Source organism: Caretta caretta, chromosome 12 (genome assembly GCF_965140235.1).
Source record: "Caretta caretta isolate rCarCar2 chromosome 12, rCarCar1.hap1, whole genome shotgun sequence".
Lineage (NCBI taxonomy): Eukaryota > Metazoa > Chordata > Testudines > Cheloniidae > Caretta > Caretta caretta.
The window spans coordinates 39504369-39523812 of NC_134217.1; the positions used below are offsets into that span (position 1 = coordinate 39504369).

At 57.6% G+C, this 19444-nt stretch overlaps 3 protein-coding genes across 10 annotated transcripts in view; 1 reads left to right on the forward strand and 2 right to left on the reverse strand.

Moving 5' to 3' along the window:
* RNF166 (ring finger protein 166) overlaps positions 1–4959 on the reverse strand; it is a 38517-nt gene extending 33558 nt beyond the window's left edge. For 3 of the 4 annotated variants that reach the window (XR_007359298.2, XR_007359299.2, XM_048870848.2), the window contains exon 1: positions 4739–4957. Coding sequence is in view for 2 of the 4 variants with exons in the window: in XM_048870848.2 (XP_048726805.1) it covers positions 4739–4935 (197 nt within the window). In the remaining 2 variants the exon portion in view is untranslated. Of the gene's footprint in view, positions 1–4738 lie in introns of all 4 variants that reach the window. The other variant, XM_075118467.1, reaches the window with a different exon arrangement.
* Positions 4960–5108: 149 nt separating this feature from the next.
* On the forward strand, positions 5109–17864 carry CTU2 (cytosolic thiouridylase subunit 2). The gene is made up of 15 exons (XM_048870843.2): positions 5109–5201; positions 6097–6171; positions 7320–7398; positions 7494–7553; positions 8212–8272; positions 10446–10555; positions 11056–11342; positions 11974–12109; positions 14380–14511; positions 14980–15071; positions 15471–15577; positions 16112–16253; positions 16481–16547; positions 16894–16952; positions 17248–17864. Exons 1-15 carry the CDS (start codon positions 5140–5142, stop codon positions 17315–17317), a joined length of 1539 nt encoding a protein of 512 aa, XP_048726800.1. The 5' UTR covers positions 5109–5139; the 3' UTR covers positions 17318–17864.
* Positions 17792–19444, reverse strand: part of PIEZO1 (piezo type mechanosensitive ion channel component 1 (Er blood group)) — a 110495-nt gene continuing 108842 nt past the window's right edge. For all 5 annotated transcript variants that reach the window (XM_048870829.2, XM_048870828.2, XM_048870830.2 and 2 more), the window contains one exon: positions 17792–19006. In XM_048870829.2, coding sequence (XP_048726786.2) covers positions 18757–19006 — 250 coding nt within the window. In that variant the 3' untranslated portion in view covers positions 17792–18756. The remainder of the gene's footprint in view (positions 19007–19444) is intronic.

Below are 19444 nucleotides of genomic sequence, written 5' to 3' on the forward strand. Positions count from 1 at the left end.
ATCAAGTGCTGGAGAGGAAATTCTAGGAAATAAACTTTTCTACCGGAAACAGGGCTATGGGTGAGTGGGGAAGACAAAAAGGGCAAACAGCAAATCTCTCTTGGTAGTGCACCAGTCTTTCCACCGTGAACTGATTTGTCCAGAGTGGAACAGCTAGTTGGCCGTAACTTTTTATCTTGAGCAAAGGGAAAAGTGTAGACATCTGTAAAGATGAGCTGGGATCCCTGCTGAAAATAAACTGGAAGCTATAGTTTCAGCATGGAAAGTTTCCAGACAGCTATATTAAGAACCCGCTCCCTCCCTCGCTCACTCAAGACATGCTCAACAGCTCTGAAATAGACAAACAGAATCTGCAATTAATCCATAATTCTTTAAGGTCAACATGCAATTGGTTCATTGTCTGCTCCCCAACAACACAAAGTGGAGTTTACCCAACACCGTCTTGCCGCCCACAACTAACTCTTGGAGTGGGGTTGGATGTTTCAATTTAGAGCTAGGTGGGAAATGTTTTATTGGTCCCATGAATACCTGAGAGTTGGAAATCCGCCCCTCCCCGCCCAAATCTCAAACTTCTGCACTAAAACATGGATTTTGTTGTCGTTTCAGGTCAATCAGAACATCTTGTTTTGACTTTACCTTTCTTCTCTACCCTATCCTACTTTAATTAGTTGAAATTTCAAATCAAAATGTCATATTGAACCAGACAACCAGAATTTTTCATTTTGAAAATGTCAAAACAAAATGTGGCTCCATCATGTGTTCCCTGCGCAACTCCAGGCAAGTTGCTTCATCTCCTTGTCGCAGTTCCCTATTAAGGAATACTATCAGCCCCATTTTGCATTCTCCTAGCCTTTGCCTGTCTTGACTACTTCGCTAAGCTCTTCATGGTAGGGACTGTCTCTCACTATGTGTTTACACAGCACACTAAGGCCTTGCCTCAGTTGAGGCCTGCAAGCATGATGGTAACACAAGCAAATGATAATGCAGAGCACTGTGGTACATGCCAGTTCCCACACCCACCTCATGCCACTTGCTTAGTTTCCTGTCACTGGCATGAGAGTCCTCAACGACACCCCCCAGCTTGGTGCAAAGATGGACTCTCTCACACATTAAAGGCAGCCGGTGTCCGCAAAAGCTGCACTTCCTGACAGTCTCTCTGGATCAGTGGCATGAGGACAGGGTAATAGATATGTACAAGCAGCTCCTGCTGGGAGGCAGAGTTCACATGGTCACTACCCTGCTCCTGAACAAAAGCAGGGAGCCACCAGCGAACCTGCCTTCCACCCAGACTCCTCTCCTCAGCAGCTTCCAATGCAGCATATTGCAGAGAGGGAAGGACCACAGGATCCTCTTAGGGTCTGTTAGCACAGGCAGCTCACCAAGAGTCCAGCCTATTGGACAGGCAGGGTGAGGTATCAGGTTAAACAGTTTGGTCACCGACTCAAAAGCACTTTGGTCAAATAAACCCACAGCTTCTCCACATCCCTCCCCAACGCTGCCTTTGCCATCACTACTGACAGCTCTGTCTCTCAGGCTCAAGTTTTAGCTCCCACAACTTTTTCCTAGTGAAGACAAGATCTAAAGCCCTCATGTGCACATTGGTCACCTCTCCTTAACTCCTGTAATCTGCTCTCAGGTCTCCCTGCTTCTCCCTCCAGATGCTGCTAGCAATCTTCATCATGTCTCCAACCACCTGTGCAGACTCTCTACCACCTTTCCTCTACCATTCCCCACCAAGTGTAAGCATAGGACCTTCAAAGCTCTGCTCACCCGCAGCCTCATTCCCGCCTACTCCTTCATGGGGACCTAGCCCCCACCCATTCCTTCCTTCCATTTTGACCCCGATGCAGGGATGACAGCCTTCTTCTCTTCACAGCAAAGCTTTCCAACATTGTCCCCTGCAAGATTCCTACCTGTAGTTGGTGCATACACCACTGTGTCTACAGGAGGGATAGGCACAGTGATAGACATGGCTGCCCTCCACATCATGCTCAATCATTACCGAGACAGTACTGCAGGCAGGTCAAATCCACCCCAGTGACCCAAAGATGACCAGAACAAAAGGAGCAGGACTCCAGTGGGAGTCACCATTGCAAGGCTAGGTACCAGAACAGCTTTGTTTGTTTCCAGTAGACTGCAAGCTTGTTGGGTCCGGTGTTGTCTACTTATCCATTGGCACAGTGCTGAACACTGAAGCTCAATCAATAAAAGGAATGCTACTGGGACAGAGGGAGGCCTAAAATTGGACCGGCCAGCTTGTTTTGATGTAGGAGCATGAACTGCACGGTCCCTCCACTCTGCTCGGTTGAGAAAGCAATGTTCTGAACTGATTCTTGGAATTGCTGATCCTGTCTGGCTCATCAACAGCAAAGTGAACAATGGCTGGAGGCTGAGGCCTGCAGACCAACCCAGAACCTGCCACGTTTGTCATTGGTCCAACAGAGAAGGGGCGATTTTAAACTGCAGTCCGTGATTAGGAGAAACTGGACATTTTTCAGGCTCTGAAGGAAGTTCAAGAAGAGCTTTGGGCCCCATCAGCCTGCTGAGGAGTCTGGCACTTGGCGGCAGCGCTCCCCTCCCCCATGGGACACGCAGCCCCGACCCCGACTCTTGCTGTTTACTACCCAAGGGGAACATGGCTTAGAATTAAGAATTTGGAAATAGTCAAAGGTGCCTGTCTTCCCTGTTTGATTTAACAGTCTTTCACACACCACCACTATACAGAATTCTCTCTCCTATGGTGTGAGTTGTCAGCTGGTCTGGCCCTGCCATTTGCAGTCCCCCAAACAGTTAGCCTCCCATCCACCCTCAAGGGATGCTCAGTCTGAAAATGCAGCACCAGACACGGCACTCCCTGAAACTGCAGGGCAAAGCTCATCAGCTGCAAGTTTTTCCACTGCTGGTGAACTCAAACCACCAAGCTACATTCGTCTACCAGCAGGAGTGTATTTTACATGACCAGAACCACCTAGTCATCTGTCTGCTACTGAGTGACCCTGTAACCGGGGGTTTGTACCCCATCTCCTCCAGCAGTCCTCCCTTTCCCGATGAGCGTAAAGTTCTTGATCAACAAGTGAGGCTCTCTCTTAACTTGTTTTGCAAGGAGGGACCTGTCCTTTGTGGGGTTTCCCTATTAGCCTCTTAGCAGATCCACAGATAACTATACAAGCACAGGTTTCAGAGTAGCAGCCGTGTTCGTCTGTATCCACAAAAATAAAAAGAGTACTTGTGGCACCTTAGAGACTAACAAATTTATTTGAGCATAAGCTTTCGTGATGGATGCAAGCACAGGGCACTACAAGACACCATAGTTTCTGCTGGTGTTGTCATTAGCAGACATTCCTTTCACTCCAGCTGCCATTTTACTATGCAGCGCTCTGTTCTGCCCTCACACACATTGCTGAAGTGCCCATCAGTGTCACACCTGGGTGGCAGATTATGGAACACCCATACCATCAGGGTGGGCCCCACTCCCTGGCGTAGCTATTTACATTAAGGAGGTGATATGGGGAGATTGAGGTAAAGTCCAAGATGGTGAAGGAGGCAGTAAGTTTCGCTGTTTCATTCAGCATTGCCAGTATTTAAATTGGAGATCTTCAAGATATCCTGGAAACTACTTCTGGTTGTAAAGAGAAGGGAAAATCAAGGGACGGTCTACGAAATGCTTCCTTCCAGGCACCCTTTAAACCTTGCTGCTCCACCTGTACCCTAAATCAAAACAAAACCCATGGAAGAGGACATTTGCTAGCACTGAACATAAGACCAATCATACTGAGTCAGACCAAAGGTCCATCTAGCCCAGTATCCTGTCTTCCGACAGTGGCCAATGCCAGGTGCTTCAAAGGGAATGAACAGAACAGGTCATCATCAAGTGATCCTTTCCCTGTCACCTATTCCCAGCTTCTGGCAAATAGAGGCTAGGGACACCTGCCCCTCAAGCTGCCTCCTGTCACTTCCCATCCCACCTCCTTCACCTCTTGCCCAATTAGACTGTAAGCTTGTCAGGGCAGAGCTCTTCGGCAAAGCACTTTCGGCAAAGCAAAGCTGCCGATACCACACAAGCAAGCCACCGCCGTCGTCGGTATACGTATTGTTTGCTCCGGAGATAAAATCAATCAAAACAAGTAGTGCATGTTCTGACATTTACAACTGCCTCTGGCTCCGGGGAGAAACTAGTCATAAGACATGTGCACCGAAAGGCGGTTTTAGGGAACCGGGTGACTCAGCCGTTAGATGATCGGATACCGCAACACAAGGAGCTGCCAATCACCCCGCGCCCAAACAGACTCCAGGCAGAGCTGAGAATTCAGTGGCTCCGCTCCAGACAAAGCGCCCCATGGCGCGCGAGCCCCTGGGGCGAAACCCGGCCCCCGGGAGAGTCCCGCCCGGGCAGGGCCGGGGCGTGTGGTTCACACCCCCATCCACGGCCAGGACCCGCCGACTGGAAGCCGCGCGGGGCGGGGCCGGTGGGGGCGGGGCTCCAGGCCCCGGCTCGGGGGGCCGGAAGGGGGCAGGGAGGGGATGTAGCCACAGGCCTGCGGTGCAGCACGGGGGCCTGAGGGGTCCCGGGGTACCCCAGAGACGGGGGGGGGGCAGGCGCTGAGCCGTGTGGGGGGGGGCGGGTTATGGGCTCCAGGGGGGTTTCTTCCCTACCCCCCGCCCCCCCGGCCCGCTACCCGGATGCGCACGTCCGGCCCCCAGGCGCCCCGCCGCCCCCCCGGAGCCCCCCCGCGCTCACGTGTGGCCGCAGCCCCCGATGCACACGGCCCGGTGATACACCTCCAGGCAGATGGGGCAGCTGAACTGCGCCTCCAGCGCGTCGGGGGCGGGGGCGCCGGGCGGCGGCTGCTCCCGGGGGGCCCCGCCGGGGCCCGGGGCCTGAGGCCGCTGCTGGGCCGCGGAGACCAACAGGCTCCGGAACATCGCGGCCGCCATGAGCGCGCGGCGGGGGCGGGGGGGCCGCGCATGCGCGCGTGAGGGCGGCGCGGGGCACCTCCTCCTCCTCCCCGCGCTCGCGCGGCGCGGGACAGTGACGCAGCAGGGGCGCGCCGGAAGCGCTGTGGTCGGGGCTGCGCGTCGCGCGGCGGTGACGCAGCAGGGGCGCGCCGGAAGGGGAGCGCTGCCGCCGCCGCCGCCGCCATGTGTCAGGCGCAGGAGCAGTACGGGGGCTGCGGCTGGCCTCAGGGGCGGCCCCGCGTCGGGTGAGAGCCCGGCCCGCCGCGCGGGGAGCGACCAGGGTCCCCTGGGGATCGGCCACAGAGACAGCGGGGGCGGGCGGGCGGCCGGCTGGAGCCTGGGCCAGGCCGGCTCTGGCCTCAGCTTGAGCCGCGGGGGGGCCGTTGCTGCGTCTGCCCTGGGGGCTCGGCCGGCCTCGCCCCGGAGCTCAGCGATGCGGAGTTCTCGCCTCCCTGAGCGAGGCAGCCGTGCCCGCCGACATCCTGGGGACAGGCCGGGCCTGGGGCGTCGATCGGTGGGCGGGGGGGGGGCTTGCAGTGCCCCGCCCCGCCCAATTGGGCCTTTGGGTGCCACAGCACATCGGTAAAGAGCCACAAAGGTGACCGCTGCCTTGTACTGGGAGTATTCCACCCACTCCTTGGTGCTTTGGCCCTTCAGAGGCGAGAGAAGTTGCAGGGTGCCCCTGGACCTGCATCTGGCCAGATTTGCACGTGGCCGCAATTGTGCATGGCACAACTGCAGCTGTGTGTGTGCAAATACCAGCTTGAAGGCATTCCTCCGGATTTGTGCTTTGAAAACTGGGCCTGACATAATTGAGATGTGGACAGAGATTTGTATAGTTGGAGGTGGTAACTGGTCAGCTCAGGGACTAATAGTATAACATAGCCTTTTACTGCTAGAGCACGGGTTGTGCTATCACCTCCCATGCATACATAACCACAGCATTTCAAGCTCTATAGTTCCCACATCAACCCCAAATTCATTTCACAATTGTACTACGCCCATCTTTCAACTCTGAACTTACAAAGCACCTGGTATCTTCAAAGTGTTTAAACAAGCTGATGGTGGTTTGCAATGCTCTTTGCTTGAAGGTGGTCCCTAGGATAGTAATCGGTTTCCTTTGATTGTCTCTTTCCCCAGCTGTGCGCAGAAGTGCATGAAGTGCAAGGAGGCGTCTCCCGTGTTAGTCATTCGTGTTGGAGATGCCTTTTGCAAGTAAGAAAGAAACAGTCATAGTGAGGAAACCCTGTTCAGAAGGCCAGAACGTTCCCATCTTTAGAACCTCATTTACTGATCTTTATAAATCTGTTTGAAATAGGGCTGTTTATGATGAGGGTTGCAAGAGAGATTCAAACCAACTAGATAATAAAGAGCCGCTTTATTGTGTACAGTTGTGTACAGCAGATTGAACTAATTCAAGAATGTGGGGAGTTGCCCTGTAAGGCCCTTGCTTTGGATTTGCATCTTTTTGTTTTTGCAAAGACTCAATCACTACCATTGCATGCAAGAGATACTGTGATGCATCGCCCTAGTTATAGAGAAATGGGGTATGAGCATAGGGAAAAGCGGGGGTGGGTTACCCTTTTTTTTTAATTTGGAAAACAAACAGATCTAATCTGCCCCATTTTGTTTTTATATGAATCTCGGAAGTTGATTGGTTTGAGCTCTGCAGGCCAGATTTTTGAAAGCCTGGGATTGTAGTTGCGTAAGCAGTTTGTACAGGTACTGCTGTGACTGAGATACAACCCAAGCAACGGCACGCACGCGACTGATCAGAGCTGTAGTTGCAGTTACCAGCGTGCATGCACCTACCTGCATGCCTACGTTCTTTGTAAACGTGGCCTTCTTTCGCCTTGTGCTTGTTTTTACCCTGACAGCTCTGAACTGAGGCTGGGGAACTAAATGACCTCTCCTTGTGTCTGGCTTAACTTGACCATTTAAAAAAGCAGCAAACCCTTTAAAATTGATATCTGTCATTGTACAACGGAACTTTTTCCTCTTGGGCTTTTTATTTTGTTTAAGTGTTTTGGCTCAGAGGGCTAGAGAGGGATCCAGTCCAGCAAGCCTGGTTTCTCAGGCTAGCTTTAAAATGGATCTCCACAGATTTCTGGGTCCCCAAACTGGAGCTGTCTTGCTGTCAGACAGAAGCTAATTGATGAAATCTTAAGGGGGACTCATTGACTGACTTTGCTGTCGGGCAGGGTAGCAGGCAGTTCACTGTGCCTCCCAATTGGCCTGTGCTGGAATCAAAGCTTTATTAGCAGTGAGATGCGGGTGCTTGGGGTGCTGCCTGCCAAGGCTGGGATCTCGCGTAGGGTTGGGATTATCATTTCTAATTACTTACGTGCGTGTTTGTTTCCAAGGGCCTGTTTTAGGGAGTATTTTGTTCACAAGTTCCGTGCGATGCTTGGGAAGAATCGTGCCATTTACCCAGGAGAGAAGGTAGAGTCGCTTTTTGTGTAAGGGAGGGACGGATGTGGGAAGGCGAGGAGGAAGCAGAGATGGATGGTTAAGTGTCTCTCATATCTCCCTTACAGGTTCTTCTTGCGTTATCAGGTGGACCTGCCTCCAGCTCAATGCTTCGACAAGTCCAAGAGGTATCCGCTCTGCAGCGCAGCGTGGAAACTTGTTAGATGTTAGGAACAGTGAGAGCAGTTAGCCAGAGGAAAGAACAGCCACCTGGACCATAGCTGGGGTATTAGAAATGGTTAAGAGGAGACTGATGAACTAGCAGAGAGGAAAGCATTGCTTTGTGGGGTGATGGACTGGATCTCCCAGAGGGCTGTCTGCTTCTGTATGCCCCCATGTCTAAACCCATAGTAGTGCAATCACTGAATGTGGCTCCTTAGAAGTTCTCACAATTCCTGTCCAGTGCACCTGCAGCTCTCTTTTCCCAAAAGGTGGGAAGCTCACAGCCCCCCAGGGAAGTCTGAGCGAGGGGGGCATCTAAGCTGCGCCAACAGTTACTGCGACTGTGCGTGTAAGTGGCCAGGTCAACGTTTGAGCCTAATCAGGTGGCGATTACAATCACTTGGTCTAGGCTGGGGCCTTCAGCCCACGAGATCTAGGCGTGTTGTTAACTAGAAACATTCGCTATCTCTCCTGGGGCTGTGGGAATGCCTCACTAACAGCCAGGGTCAGAAGAGTCAGACCTGCCCTCTCTGCTAGATCCAGGGGATGTTGCTAAGACACGCAACCATTCATTACCTTTCCCAGCGCTTGGGGCGAGCGGCTCATTCCCATTTCTCTTCTCAGGGGCTGAGTCGGGAGACAGCCAAGAAACTGCGCTTTATACCAGGCATCATCTACATCGACGGTAACCCAGCAACCTGTCCTGCTCCCAGCCCATTCTGTGCACGTGGTTTTGGGCCAGCCTACAGGCTGACGCTGTCCAGCATTAGGAGAGCCTGGTTTCGGATAGTGCCCCTCTCACTGTTAAGGCCTGTCTGGTTTCTCTGCTCTCCTGTTGCTGGTAGCGTCCCTTCAGGCCTGGAGAGGCAGGATCCCCAAGAGAGCAGTGAGATGGCCAGTGGACAGAGTAAACACATTGGAAATGGGGGGTTAAGCTAGTCTGGTTCACTGACTGGAACCCAGGGGAGGCATGCTTCAGACACACAGGGCATGCAGGTGGATGGTGTCCCCTTCCCAGGAAGGGTCCGACCACTCAAACGCTCCCACACCCCTCCAGCCAGAGCTCCTGGCAAGGCAGGCCAAGGCATGGGCTCAGGAGTAGGGCTCTTAGCCTGATCCACCACTCACAGTATCCCCTCCGCAGGCAGCAGCTTCCCCACCTGACCTGGTTCTCTGGTCCCCCTGGGCAGGAAGCAGGGGGAGATCCCTTCCCCTGTGGGGGACTCAGAGCCTCCCACTGCCCCATCTACTTTCCTTGCCCTCATGAGTTGGGGGGGAGGAGGGGAAGTTTCCTCTGTCATTGCCCTGACAGACTATTAACCCTTACCCCACCCTCAGCTGGGCAGGGGATGTGTGGCTCCATCGCAGATAGGCTTAGGCTTATCGGCAGCTGCTAGCTGCTCTCTTTAAATCCTAAGAGACAAGAGGCTAGGTAGCTACACTAGCCCCCATTATGGGGTGGGATGGACCAGGGGGTTAGTGTACCAATTGTGCTTCCATCTCCAGAGACTGCAGAGCAATCCCAGTCTGGACCCTACCAGAGCACGAGTTAGCTGGTCTCTTCCCAGATCCCAGCAGGTGCATGGGCTGGCCATGCCCTGCTGAACCCAGCACTTTGTTGCCCGACCAGCTGGGCGCTCTCCACATGGTCATGCCAGCAAGCTGCGTAGGAGTAGAGAGACTCTAAATAGGATGGGTGGAGCTGCTCTGCTTGTTTCAGGATGGAGGGGGGCATCCTCCTACCCCTCCCGCCGTCCCTGCGGGGTGCTGAAAGGGAGTGGGGCCTGGCTGGAGGATCAGTGTGTTTCTTCTGGGTTCTTTCGCTGGGTGCTGCTGCTGACTCAGTGGCGTAGCCTGTTGTTTGATGACACTCACACTTCAGTCTTAAAAACATTGGAGACCAGCCAGCTGAACGTATCCAAATGCATCGTCTAAAGAGAAACCAGCACAACACGCAGAGAGACGCGCACCCTTTGGCCGGGAAGCAAACTCGCGCGGTGGGTTCGCCATGCATGGAAGGGGTGTTTCAAAGATCCGCATTTCAACTAGTGGCATTTATAGGATGATTTTACAAGTTACAAAGCTCTTTATACGTCACTGAAGTCCAATCCCTCCGTGTGTACCGGTTCCTTCACTTGTTGGCCTGTTTGTTCCTTATCTTTGTTTGGTTACTAGCACTCCAGGGATATGAAGGTACCTCCCCACTGTGCTGGGGCAGAACGTTCATGGATTTTGCCTTTGACAAGTTTTTTATTTTCTAATGCCAAAGCTGACTTCAGCTTTGCAGAGCGTTATGGGATATTTGATGTGGATGAACAGAATTTTGGGAAGGGCATAATTCATTCAGTTAACATAACTTCCCAACACCTAGATCTATAAACCCATGCACAGAATACCTACTCGTATGCGGTGTACTACACCTAACGTGTATTGGCGAATAGTGTATATGGAGATGAGGAAGGGAGGGCGTACGCATCTGAAGTTCTGTAGCATGGCTCCAGGCTGCCCATGGAGAATCCAGGTCCCACCTGGAGATGGTCGGGTCTGGCTACTTGTAGGAAGATGGAGCATTGCTGGGGACTGCTCCCCAGGCTGCACTCCTGTCTTAAAGAGAAGGGTGGCTGCAGTTTGCTCCATTGCATGCAGCCCTCAAGGCCTGCAAGCCAATATCCCCCCTGCCCAGGCCTTAGAGCCCCATCTCCCTGCTTCCTGCCTTGTTAGTTGGTGAGGAGGATAGATGTGGCTGCGTGCCTTCTGGGTTGGCTGGAGTGTCCTAGGTCACCCCCTCCCCGCAGACAGAGAAGTCTCTCCTGCAAGGCAGCTAACTCACCTCATCTGGCATCTTGTTTGCTACTCAGAGGGAGCTGTGTGCGGACAAAGCCTGGCTGAGAGAGCGGAGACGCTGCTCCAGATGGAGACCATCCTGCAAGCCTCAGGGTTCCCATATCACCTGGCCCACCTAGAAGAGGTAGGGTGGGATCACAGCCCTGGGGAGCGCTGGGGCGGAGTCACATTGCAGGGAACCGGGGGCTCCCACACTGGGGCAGTCACTGGGCGAGAGATCAGACCTTCGCTGCAATTCCAGGTGCTGGGAGAAGAGCCTCTGGATGAGATGTCCGAGGCCCCTGCTCAGGGTAGCCACCCAGTGCCCTAGGAATGAGGGAAACGGATCCGTCCAATAGGAGCCGATGAGGCTGGGATGGAGGAGGCCTATGGCCTGGTGTCCTTAGCAATGATAGGGCCTGAATGAGACAAGTGTATTAGAGAGGCAGCCTGGTGTGAGTGAGGAGCTGGAGCTGGGGCCTGACCTCTAATCCTGTCTCTGGCACAAGCTCCCTGGGGCTCCTCCAATGTCTGGGTTTTGCCAGCTCCCGAGGCACCGATCTCACTGCCAGCAGGTGTGGGTCTCAGAAGCACCATGCAGGTGCTTGCTGTGGCTAACAGGATCCATCTGCTTGCTCTGTGCAGGTATTTGACTTGCCCAGCTCCATCCTGCAGCATGTGCCCCACAATCCCGCAGGCCCCAAGAACAGCTACAAGGAGGCGGTGGAGGGCTTCATCCGCCAGCAGAGGCAGGAGGAGGGCGGAGGCCCCCCTCTGCCTGAGAGGCATATCCAGGAGAAGCTTGCCGAGTTCTGCATGCAAGATGTGCCCAGAACGGAGGGGCTGGCCACAGTCCAGACAGAGCAGCTGATCCAGCTCTTTGGGTCTGTGAAGACATTGACGGCTAAAGAAGAGCTGCTGCAGACCCTGCGGTGAGCCCCCTCCAGAGTGCTGTGGGGGATGGACAGGGCCTCCCCCTTCTCTGTGAGCAGGGCTGCATGCTTTGCCCTCTCTGACCCTGCCGGGGGGGGGGGGGGGGGCTGCCCAGGTGGGGAGGGGCTGAGGACCTTTTTCCTCTGCCTTTCCTGTCCTCCAGTCCATCCCAGCATGCACTGCTTCCCAGCCATGATGCTGCAGCTCCCGTCCACAGGAGTGTCTGTCTGTCCCATCGCCCTCGGGCCAGGCCCCCCAGCGAGCTCTGGGGATCTCAGGATGAGCTGCCTAGGCCGCTACCCCGCATGCGCTGGGTTTTGCAAGGCACCCAGCTGCCTTTGGAATTCAGTGGGGATTGGAGGCCAATCTCCCTTCAGGGCCTTGGGAAAGCCCAGCCCTGCTCATCTCCCCCCAGCTCCCTTGAGATCTCGTCTCCCTCCTGTGAAGCCCCCATGAAGGAGTGGGCTCTGCTGTCCCACATGGCCCCTCTTCCTCGCCCTGGGCACAGCAATGGGTGGGAGGCTTGCTGTGTGAGCTGGTGTTCGTGAGGAGCTGCCCAGGGCTGATGGGCTCAGCGTCTCTGCCTGGGTCCGGGCTGCAGCCCTCACTCCCTTCTGGCTTCTTCTTCAGCAACCACCTGATCCTGCACACGGCCAGGGCCCAAGGGTACTCCAAGGTCATGATGGGAGACAGCTGCACCCGCCTGGCTGTCAAACTGTTGACCAACCTCTCTCTGGGGCGGGGAGCCTCCCTTGCCATGGACACGGTAAGTGCTGGCCGCAGTTGGGTCGCAGTCACTGGTTACCCAGACTGCACCGTTAGCCCCTTGGTCCTAGCGCTGCCAGGCTGCTGTGCTGGGGGAAGGGTGGCTGGGGGAAGGCCCCAGGCCCAGCCTTACCTGCACTGCCCGGGCCATGGTGGCAGTAATGCGCTGTCGTTTAGTGGGACCTTGGGGAGAAGCTGGCAGTGCCGTTGTCTCCATTGTCTTCGTCGCTGAACGCACCCGGGGCCCACGGCTTCATGCTGGGTGAACGTGTAGCCCTCGTGGGGGCCTGGAACAACGAGTTGCTATTTCCCTGATCTTCTCCAGCTGCCTTAGTGCCTCTAACAGGCTCCCCGCCAGTACATGGGCATCGGAGCAGAGCAGCGTGCAAGCTGCTGTACGCGTCAGCATGGGGATTCTGATCCAGTCAGTTTCTGCTCTCTGCGCTCCAGGAAGGGGAAGTTTTCCTGCCCCTGAAATTGACATTTCTCAGCTGCAGTAGGGAACACTGGAGCTGGGACAGATGTCACTGCACTGACAGCTCGAGCCAGGGCTTTCGGTCAGGCAAGCCAAGCCACGTCCTTCTGCTTCCCTTCACAAGCTGGAGTGAACGCCTTGCAGCCCCGGATCCTGCCGGGTTGCGTTAACCCTTAGACTGCAGCTCCCAGGCACTTGGGGACTGATTTGACAGAGAGATACTTGGGACTGTACATCTTCACCCATGCCTCCCCGTGGGGCAGGTGCCAGGACCGACAGGAAGTGACTGCTCCAAGACCAGAGAACCCAAGAGTTCTTGGCTCCCCTGTCCGTGCTCAGAGCAGGAGACCAACCACTGAGTTATTAGTTACTGATGGGAGGCCAAGGAAGAAAAAGTTAAAGCTACAATAAAAACTAATGTCTGATTCTCCCACCCTGAAAATCTAAAGGGGGGAGTTGGAGTTAGGGAAACTCCCAGCCCCAGGGAATGGTCTGATCTATATTCTTTAGTCCCCATTTTAAGAAGGACAGCAGCTGTAGGCACTGTGCGGCCTGAGGAAATTGCTCTTGAATCCCTTCCCAGCAGCAGAGAGCAAGGGGAGTGGGCTGGCCGGGGTTCCCGTGCGTGTGCAGCGGAGGGGTTTAGTGAAATTCAGGGGGAAGCAAAGGTAGCTCCCTTAAAAAGCAGCCCCACCTCCTGTAGTGTAGGCAGCTGCTCCCAGCACTGGGAGGTCGGCCAGAGAGAACCGGGGCCTGATTTTTTTCCTCGCAAGGGACCAATAACGTTACATCTGCTGACACTGCTTGTCTGGCAACTGGAGATCAAAGGACGGCATTCCCCATAGCACAGAGTAGGTGCATTGGGGTTTCTCCCTCCCACCGAAGCCCATGCTGGAGATCAGCTACTGGCCTTGACAGATGGTAGATCTGATCCAGGGTGGCGATCCCTATTTTCCCAGCCTCTGCTTGCCCTTCAAGGGGGATCCCAGGTGCTGCTTTGCACATACTCTGCAGACAGCAGCTGTTCCGGGGTTAGCCCTGGGTCCTGCCTCACAGCTGCTTTGAACACAGAGCCCCCTCAGCAGCGACTTGTGCCGCCCTCTATGGAGCCCCGCAAGAGGCCTGTGAATGCCAACTCAGTGAGAGAACCTCTGTCCCTTTGCTGGAGGCCGCTAGGTTACCAGGGAGCAGGACACACCCTCGCCCCGCTGGGATCTGCCTCTTGGACTAGCTGCATGTCCAGCCTGAGAACTCCCCACACTCCCTCATGGGCAGCAGCTGGCAAGGAACATTGCCCAGTAGTTTGAGCAAGAGGCTGGAAATCGGGACTCCTGGGTTCTAGTCCCTGCTCCGGCACTGTGTGGCCTCAGGCATGTCCCTTCCCCTTAGTGCCTCGGGTCCCCCTGTGAGATGGGGGTAGCAGCTGGGCGGAGGGGTTTGTAGAGAACCCTGACGTGGGCGCTGCCTGCCCCAGAATCATTCCTATGACTGCCCTCGGAGAGCAGCACGGCTCTGAGCACGCTGCAGTCCAGCTCCATGGGGAAGCTAGTCTGGAGGGCGGGGGGCATGCTCCTGCCTGGCAGTTCACCCCCAGCACTTGGCGCTGCCCCTGGTGTGCTCCTGGCATGGGGCTGGTGCTCACCCAGCCGCGCTCAGGCCGAGCGCTCCGGGCAGACGTGCAGGACGGCTGGGTGCATCCATGGCCCCAGGGGGCTGGGCTGGGGCCATCCCAGCTCTGCGCTGGTGTTGGGCCCTCAGGGCCCGGCTGGTCCTTCACCCAGTCTCTCTCCGCGCAGGGCTTCTCGGACGATCGCCATGGCGACGTGGTGGTGGTGCGGCCCATGAGGGAGTACGCGGCCAAGGAAATTGCCTTCTACAACCACCTGTTTGGCGTTCCCACGGTCTTCACTCCTGCCTTGGACACCAAGGTAGGGGGTGCGCGGGTCTGAGCCTGCCGGGCACTGGGCTCTTCTGGCAGGGCCGTGGCACCCCCTCTTGGGCCCCCCCGTCTCTCACATCCCAGCCCAGCTCACGGGATCTGCAGCCCTTCCCAGCGGTCAGTGCCACAGGGTGGCTGTGCCATGCAGGGACTCCGGTGCCCCTGGCACCAAGGGGCACTTTCCAAAGTGCCTGCCTGCAGTGATCCCTGATAGGGGTGGGCAGCGAGGCCAGGGCCCCAAGCCCAGAGGCCCGGCCGATGTGACTGGGGGAAGGCTCTGGCAGATTAGGCTAACGCCCCCTCCCCTGGGCATGGTGCCAAATCCATCACCCCAGGGCCCCTGAATGTCTGTGGGGATGACCCAGCTGCTTTGCTATCATCACAGGGGAGTCCTGGAGTGGGCGTGGGGGTTGGAGCCAGCTAGGCTACGAGACGCCCTGTGGCTTTCTCCCCGCAGGCCCTGGAGAAGGCCAGCATCCACCGGGTGATCGAGCGCTTCCTCTACGGGCTGCAGGCAGAGTTCCCCTCGACCGTCAGCACCGTGTACCGGTAAGGGCTGGCCCCTGAGCGGGGATGGGACTGAGATCAGTCCCGTCCCTGCGACACCTCTGCAGACCTTGGCTCTGCTCAGCTGGGAAACGTGGGGTTGGCTTCACCCTGGAGGCCATTTGCCCTCATCAGACCAGAGCCCTGGTGGGAATGGCTGGAAGCTTCTGCTTATGGGAGGGTCAGAACTCTGCAGCGCCCCGGAACCCTGACTCACAGCACCTCCTGCTGCGCAGGGCGCCCAGGACTGCAGTGGCATGGGTGGGGCTACAGGGCACTGATTGAACTGCGTGGGGGAGCCTGGGACGGGAGTAATGGGACCTGCGGGTCAGGACTGAGGGGCACGGGCAGATGCTGGCATCGCCTGGCACTAACCTCTGTGCGTCCCCCTCTGGGCTGCAGGACGGGCGAGAAGCTGAGTGCGACCCCTGGAGATGCCGGCCTTGCCCCTGGTGCCGCTGAGCCCGAGCGCTGCCTCCTCTGTTCGTGCGCCCTGGACACTAATGTGGGTAAGTGCAAACGCCGCCCACCCGCCTCTCCCGGCTGAGCCCAGCCAGTGCAGGCTCTGTTCGCTCGGCCCCTTTCCCTGGGGGGCAGCCTCCCCCACCCACAGGATCCCCTCTGGCTGATCTAGGGCAGGGCACCAACAGCTACCCTCCCAGGTCAGAGCCCATCGGGGTCTGGCCCCTCACCACCCCTACAGGAGCAAAGCAGGGGAACCTTGCCATGGTGGGGTGCCAGGGGCCTAGAGATGCAGCCTGGCTAAGGGCAGGCCAGGGTGAGGATTTAACTAGCCCCTTTTCCTATCTGCCCAGCTGAACTAGGGGCCTGGATATTCCCAGGGCACCTCGTGCAGGGGAACCTGCCTCTGGCTGTGCCTGGCCTGGAAGGGGCCATCTGAAGGCCAGGGCTGTGGGGTTTGCCATCCTGGCTTGGGTCACTGGCTGGCCCTGTCTGCTCCGCCAGGGAGAGGCAGATGCCTGGCCTGCTGGACGGGGAACGGAAGCCCGAGGGGCTCTGACTACCTTCTCTCTTTGGTGCAGAGGACGGCTCTGCTTTGCAAGCAATCCTGGTCTCGGAGCAGCTCTCCCAGCAGAGGCTGCCAGCTGCATCGCCTGCCGGGCGAGGGTGCTGCCAGGGGGCAGAGGAGCAGAGAGGGTGCTGCACGAACACGACCGCTCCAGGGTAAGGCACCCCCAGCCCAGGATCCATTGCGGGGTAGGTGCTCTGCTTGGATCAGCACTGGCCTTGTGGCCCTGCGTGCGCTTCCCGTCTGGGCCGACACTCCCCTAGCAGCTGCGGCACCTCCCCACCACCATCCTCCTTGAGCTGCCCCCAGCCAGCTCCTCGCAGGGTATCCCTGGAGAGAACCGGCCCCCAGCCCTCACCTCACTTTTGCCTTCTCCCCTCAGGGCCGACGCCCGGGCTGACTTCCTGCCCCTGCTCTGCTACGGCTGCAGACTGACCATCAAGGACATGGTGAGCCCCTCTGCCCCTCCGGGGCTCTGCTGCAGCCCAGGCCGGGCTGGCGGGACCAGTCTCAGCCCTGCTTTATGCCCCCGGCAGACCTGGCTGTCTAGAGGGGTGGGTCTCCTTTGTTTGCAGGACTGTGGTCCCGGTGGAGTCTCCTTAGGATCCCAGCTTTGCCCATCAGCTCCCTGCATCCTCCCCTGCCCCCAGCCCAGGGCTGAGGCACAGTGCCAGGGGCCGGGACGGGTGGAGGACACACCCTGGCGCTGCATGTGCTGTGCCTGCAGGGACACCAGCAGCTCAGGAATGGGGGGTGCTGGGGGCAGCCCATCACCACCGCTCTGTTCTGTTACAGACCTGCCTGGAGAGCCTCCCGCTCTACGTCCGCTCGGAGGCAGAGCGCAGGAAACGCAGGTACGGGGAGGGCGGGCGGGTCGGCGCCATCAGTCACCGCACTCCTGCATCACAGCTTGAGCCCTGGGAGGGCCGGGACTTGGCTCTTGCACGGATCCCAACCCCTTCGTCGGCAGACGTGGCTCTAGGCCGGGGAGGAGCCGCTGACCCAGGGGCCAAGTTATAAGTAAATCAGAGGCAGAATCTCCTCCTTTACCGTAACATCCAGAACGTGACCTGAGCCAGTGGGACCAGGCCCGCGCCGGGAGCTCACAACCCAGCGTGCTGGGGGTCTGAGATGTTGGTTGTCTTCCAGGGCCTTGATGAAGCTGGAAATCCAGGAGTTCTTGCTGGAAGATGAAGCTGTGAATCCGGGTGAGAGCTGACAGGTGGGCAGGGCTCCCTTCTCTGGACCACACTCCCAAAGAGCTCTACACTGTCCTGGCTGTCGGGGCCCCAGGAGAAGCACACCTGCCAGAGAGCAAATGGGGCATGGGCACAGCCCCCTCCAGCCTGGGCTTGAGATCTCCGGGGCCCTGCTGCAGGGCATTGGGCCTGCCTTTGTTTCCAAGGTGCAGGGCCCAGCTCTTGCACTGCTTGCCCCTGGGAGGCACCTGCTACCTGCTGCGGGGGAGAGGAGAGAAGACACCGCCCTCCTTTTAATGACTGTTTTGAAGAAGAATACGTTATTTTGCACCCCTGGCCGCACAGCTGGATCGAGGCCCTGGGCCAACTCCCCACTCTTGAGCGGTGAGGCCAGGCTGAGTCAGGCCCTCGGACTGTGCCAATCCCCAGTGGAGCACCCAGCCAGGAGGAGGCAGCTTCACGCCCCGCCTGGGCAGGAAGATGGAGTCAGTCAGTCACACTAGCAGGCCTTGGCTTGGCTTTTATTAGAGATCTTTATAAATAAACCATTTGAATTTTTAAAAAAAATCTACAGTCCAGCTGGAGGGAGCCCAGCCCTCGCCCCTGGGAGTGGCTGGGGGGGTGCGGGGGGGCAAACCAGTCCTGGGGCAAGCGTAGCTCCGCTGAGCTGCCTGCATGGGGCTAGCACGGGGAGCAGTGGCTGCAGTAGCATGTCCCACACCCTCTGCAGGCAGGGCAAGAGGGGCGGCAAGCCCAGCACCTCCTGCAGGGGTGTCAGGCCAGTGGGACCCTCTGCTTGCACCCATGGGTGCTGGCCAGTGCTGTGCTGGGGGAGTAAGGTATTGCTTTGGAGAGTTAGTGCAGCCGGCTTCAGGAGCAGGCCAAGGGGGTGACTGGGCCAGGCTTTACCTGCAGCGGGGTTGGGAGCAACTGCGGCCGGCTGGCTTGGATTCTCCCGCTGCAGGAGGGGGAGGCCATCTCCCTCACAGGCAGGCACAGCTGCTGAATGGGCTCCAGAGTGCACCCCCCCTTCTCTCTGGGGTGCTAACAGCCTGGCAGCAGCAGGGCTGGAAGGCACTGAGGTGGGGCCGGGGCAGGAGCGTGTCCCCACCCAGCTGATGTGGAGGGACCATGGCTCCTGGGGAGGGGGGTCTTCACCCAGCTACCTTTGAAGGACTCACTAGTAAAGCAGTTAAACTTCCTTTTAAAAAGCACAAGTCCAGCCTTCCCAAGGTGCCCCCTCTCCCTCAGGGGTGGTGCTGGGCACAGCTCAGACCCCCAGGCAGGGTGGGACCCCCTGCAGTCACTGGGGCTGGCCTGGAGCGCTCAGGGTGCACTCGGCCCAGCTCCCCCCCCCCCCACGGGGCTCTCCAGCTGGGCTGGTTTAAGGCCTCAGTTGTGACATTCCAGGGGTCAGAGGGGGCCCGCAGCCGCAGCGCTGGTCGCCGGTGGCTCCCTGCTACTCCTTCTCCCGTGTCCACTTGATCATGGTCTCGGGCGAGCGGTAGAGGAAGATGAGCTTGGCGTAAAGCTCCTCTTCCAGCTCCAGCTCGCCCGTCTCGCGCACCAGGAAGATGTCCTGGCACAGCTTGAGGATGCGGTCCACGCACGGCAGCTCCTCGAACATGATGGAGTGCGAGATCTCGCTGAAGAAGCCCCGCACGAACTTGCCGATCACCAGCACGATAGATACATAGAGGCCCATGATCCTGCAATGGGGCGAGGGCAACAGGGTCAGCCCTTCTCCCTGCCCCCCAGCAGCGCCCTTCCCTACAACCGCTGGGTCCTGCACTGAGAGCAGGGTCAGGTCCTGCTGCCTCCGGCCTGGCTCCAAGCAATGGGACCAGCTGGGACTCCCATTGGGAAGCTAGCAAGGGACAGGAGGCTGCCCCGAGCGCACTCGTGTGCTCCTTGGGGTGAGGAATGGGGGGCGCCAGGAGCAGGAGGCCCTGAGCTCTGCTGTTGGTATGGTTGTTTGGATGGGCTCAGGGTTTGTACCACAGCACTGGGAGCACAGGCCAGGGAGTCCCCCCAGAAAGGCCTCCAGGCCATAGGGAGTAATGCCCCACTGAGCCCAGGGGCTTCCTCAGGCCAGATGTCCCCTGATACTGCAGGGGGGCACCCTCCCTGCCTTGTACCAGCGAGCC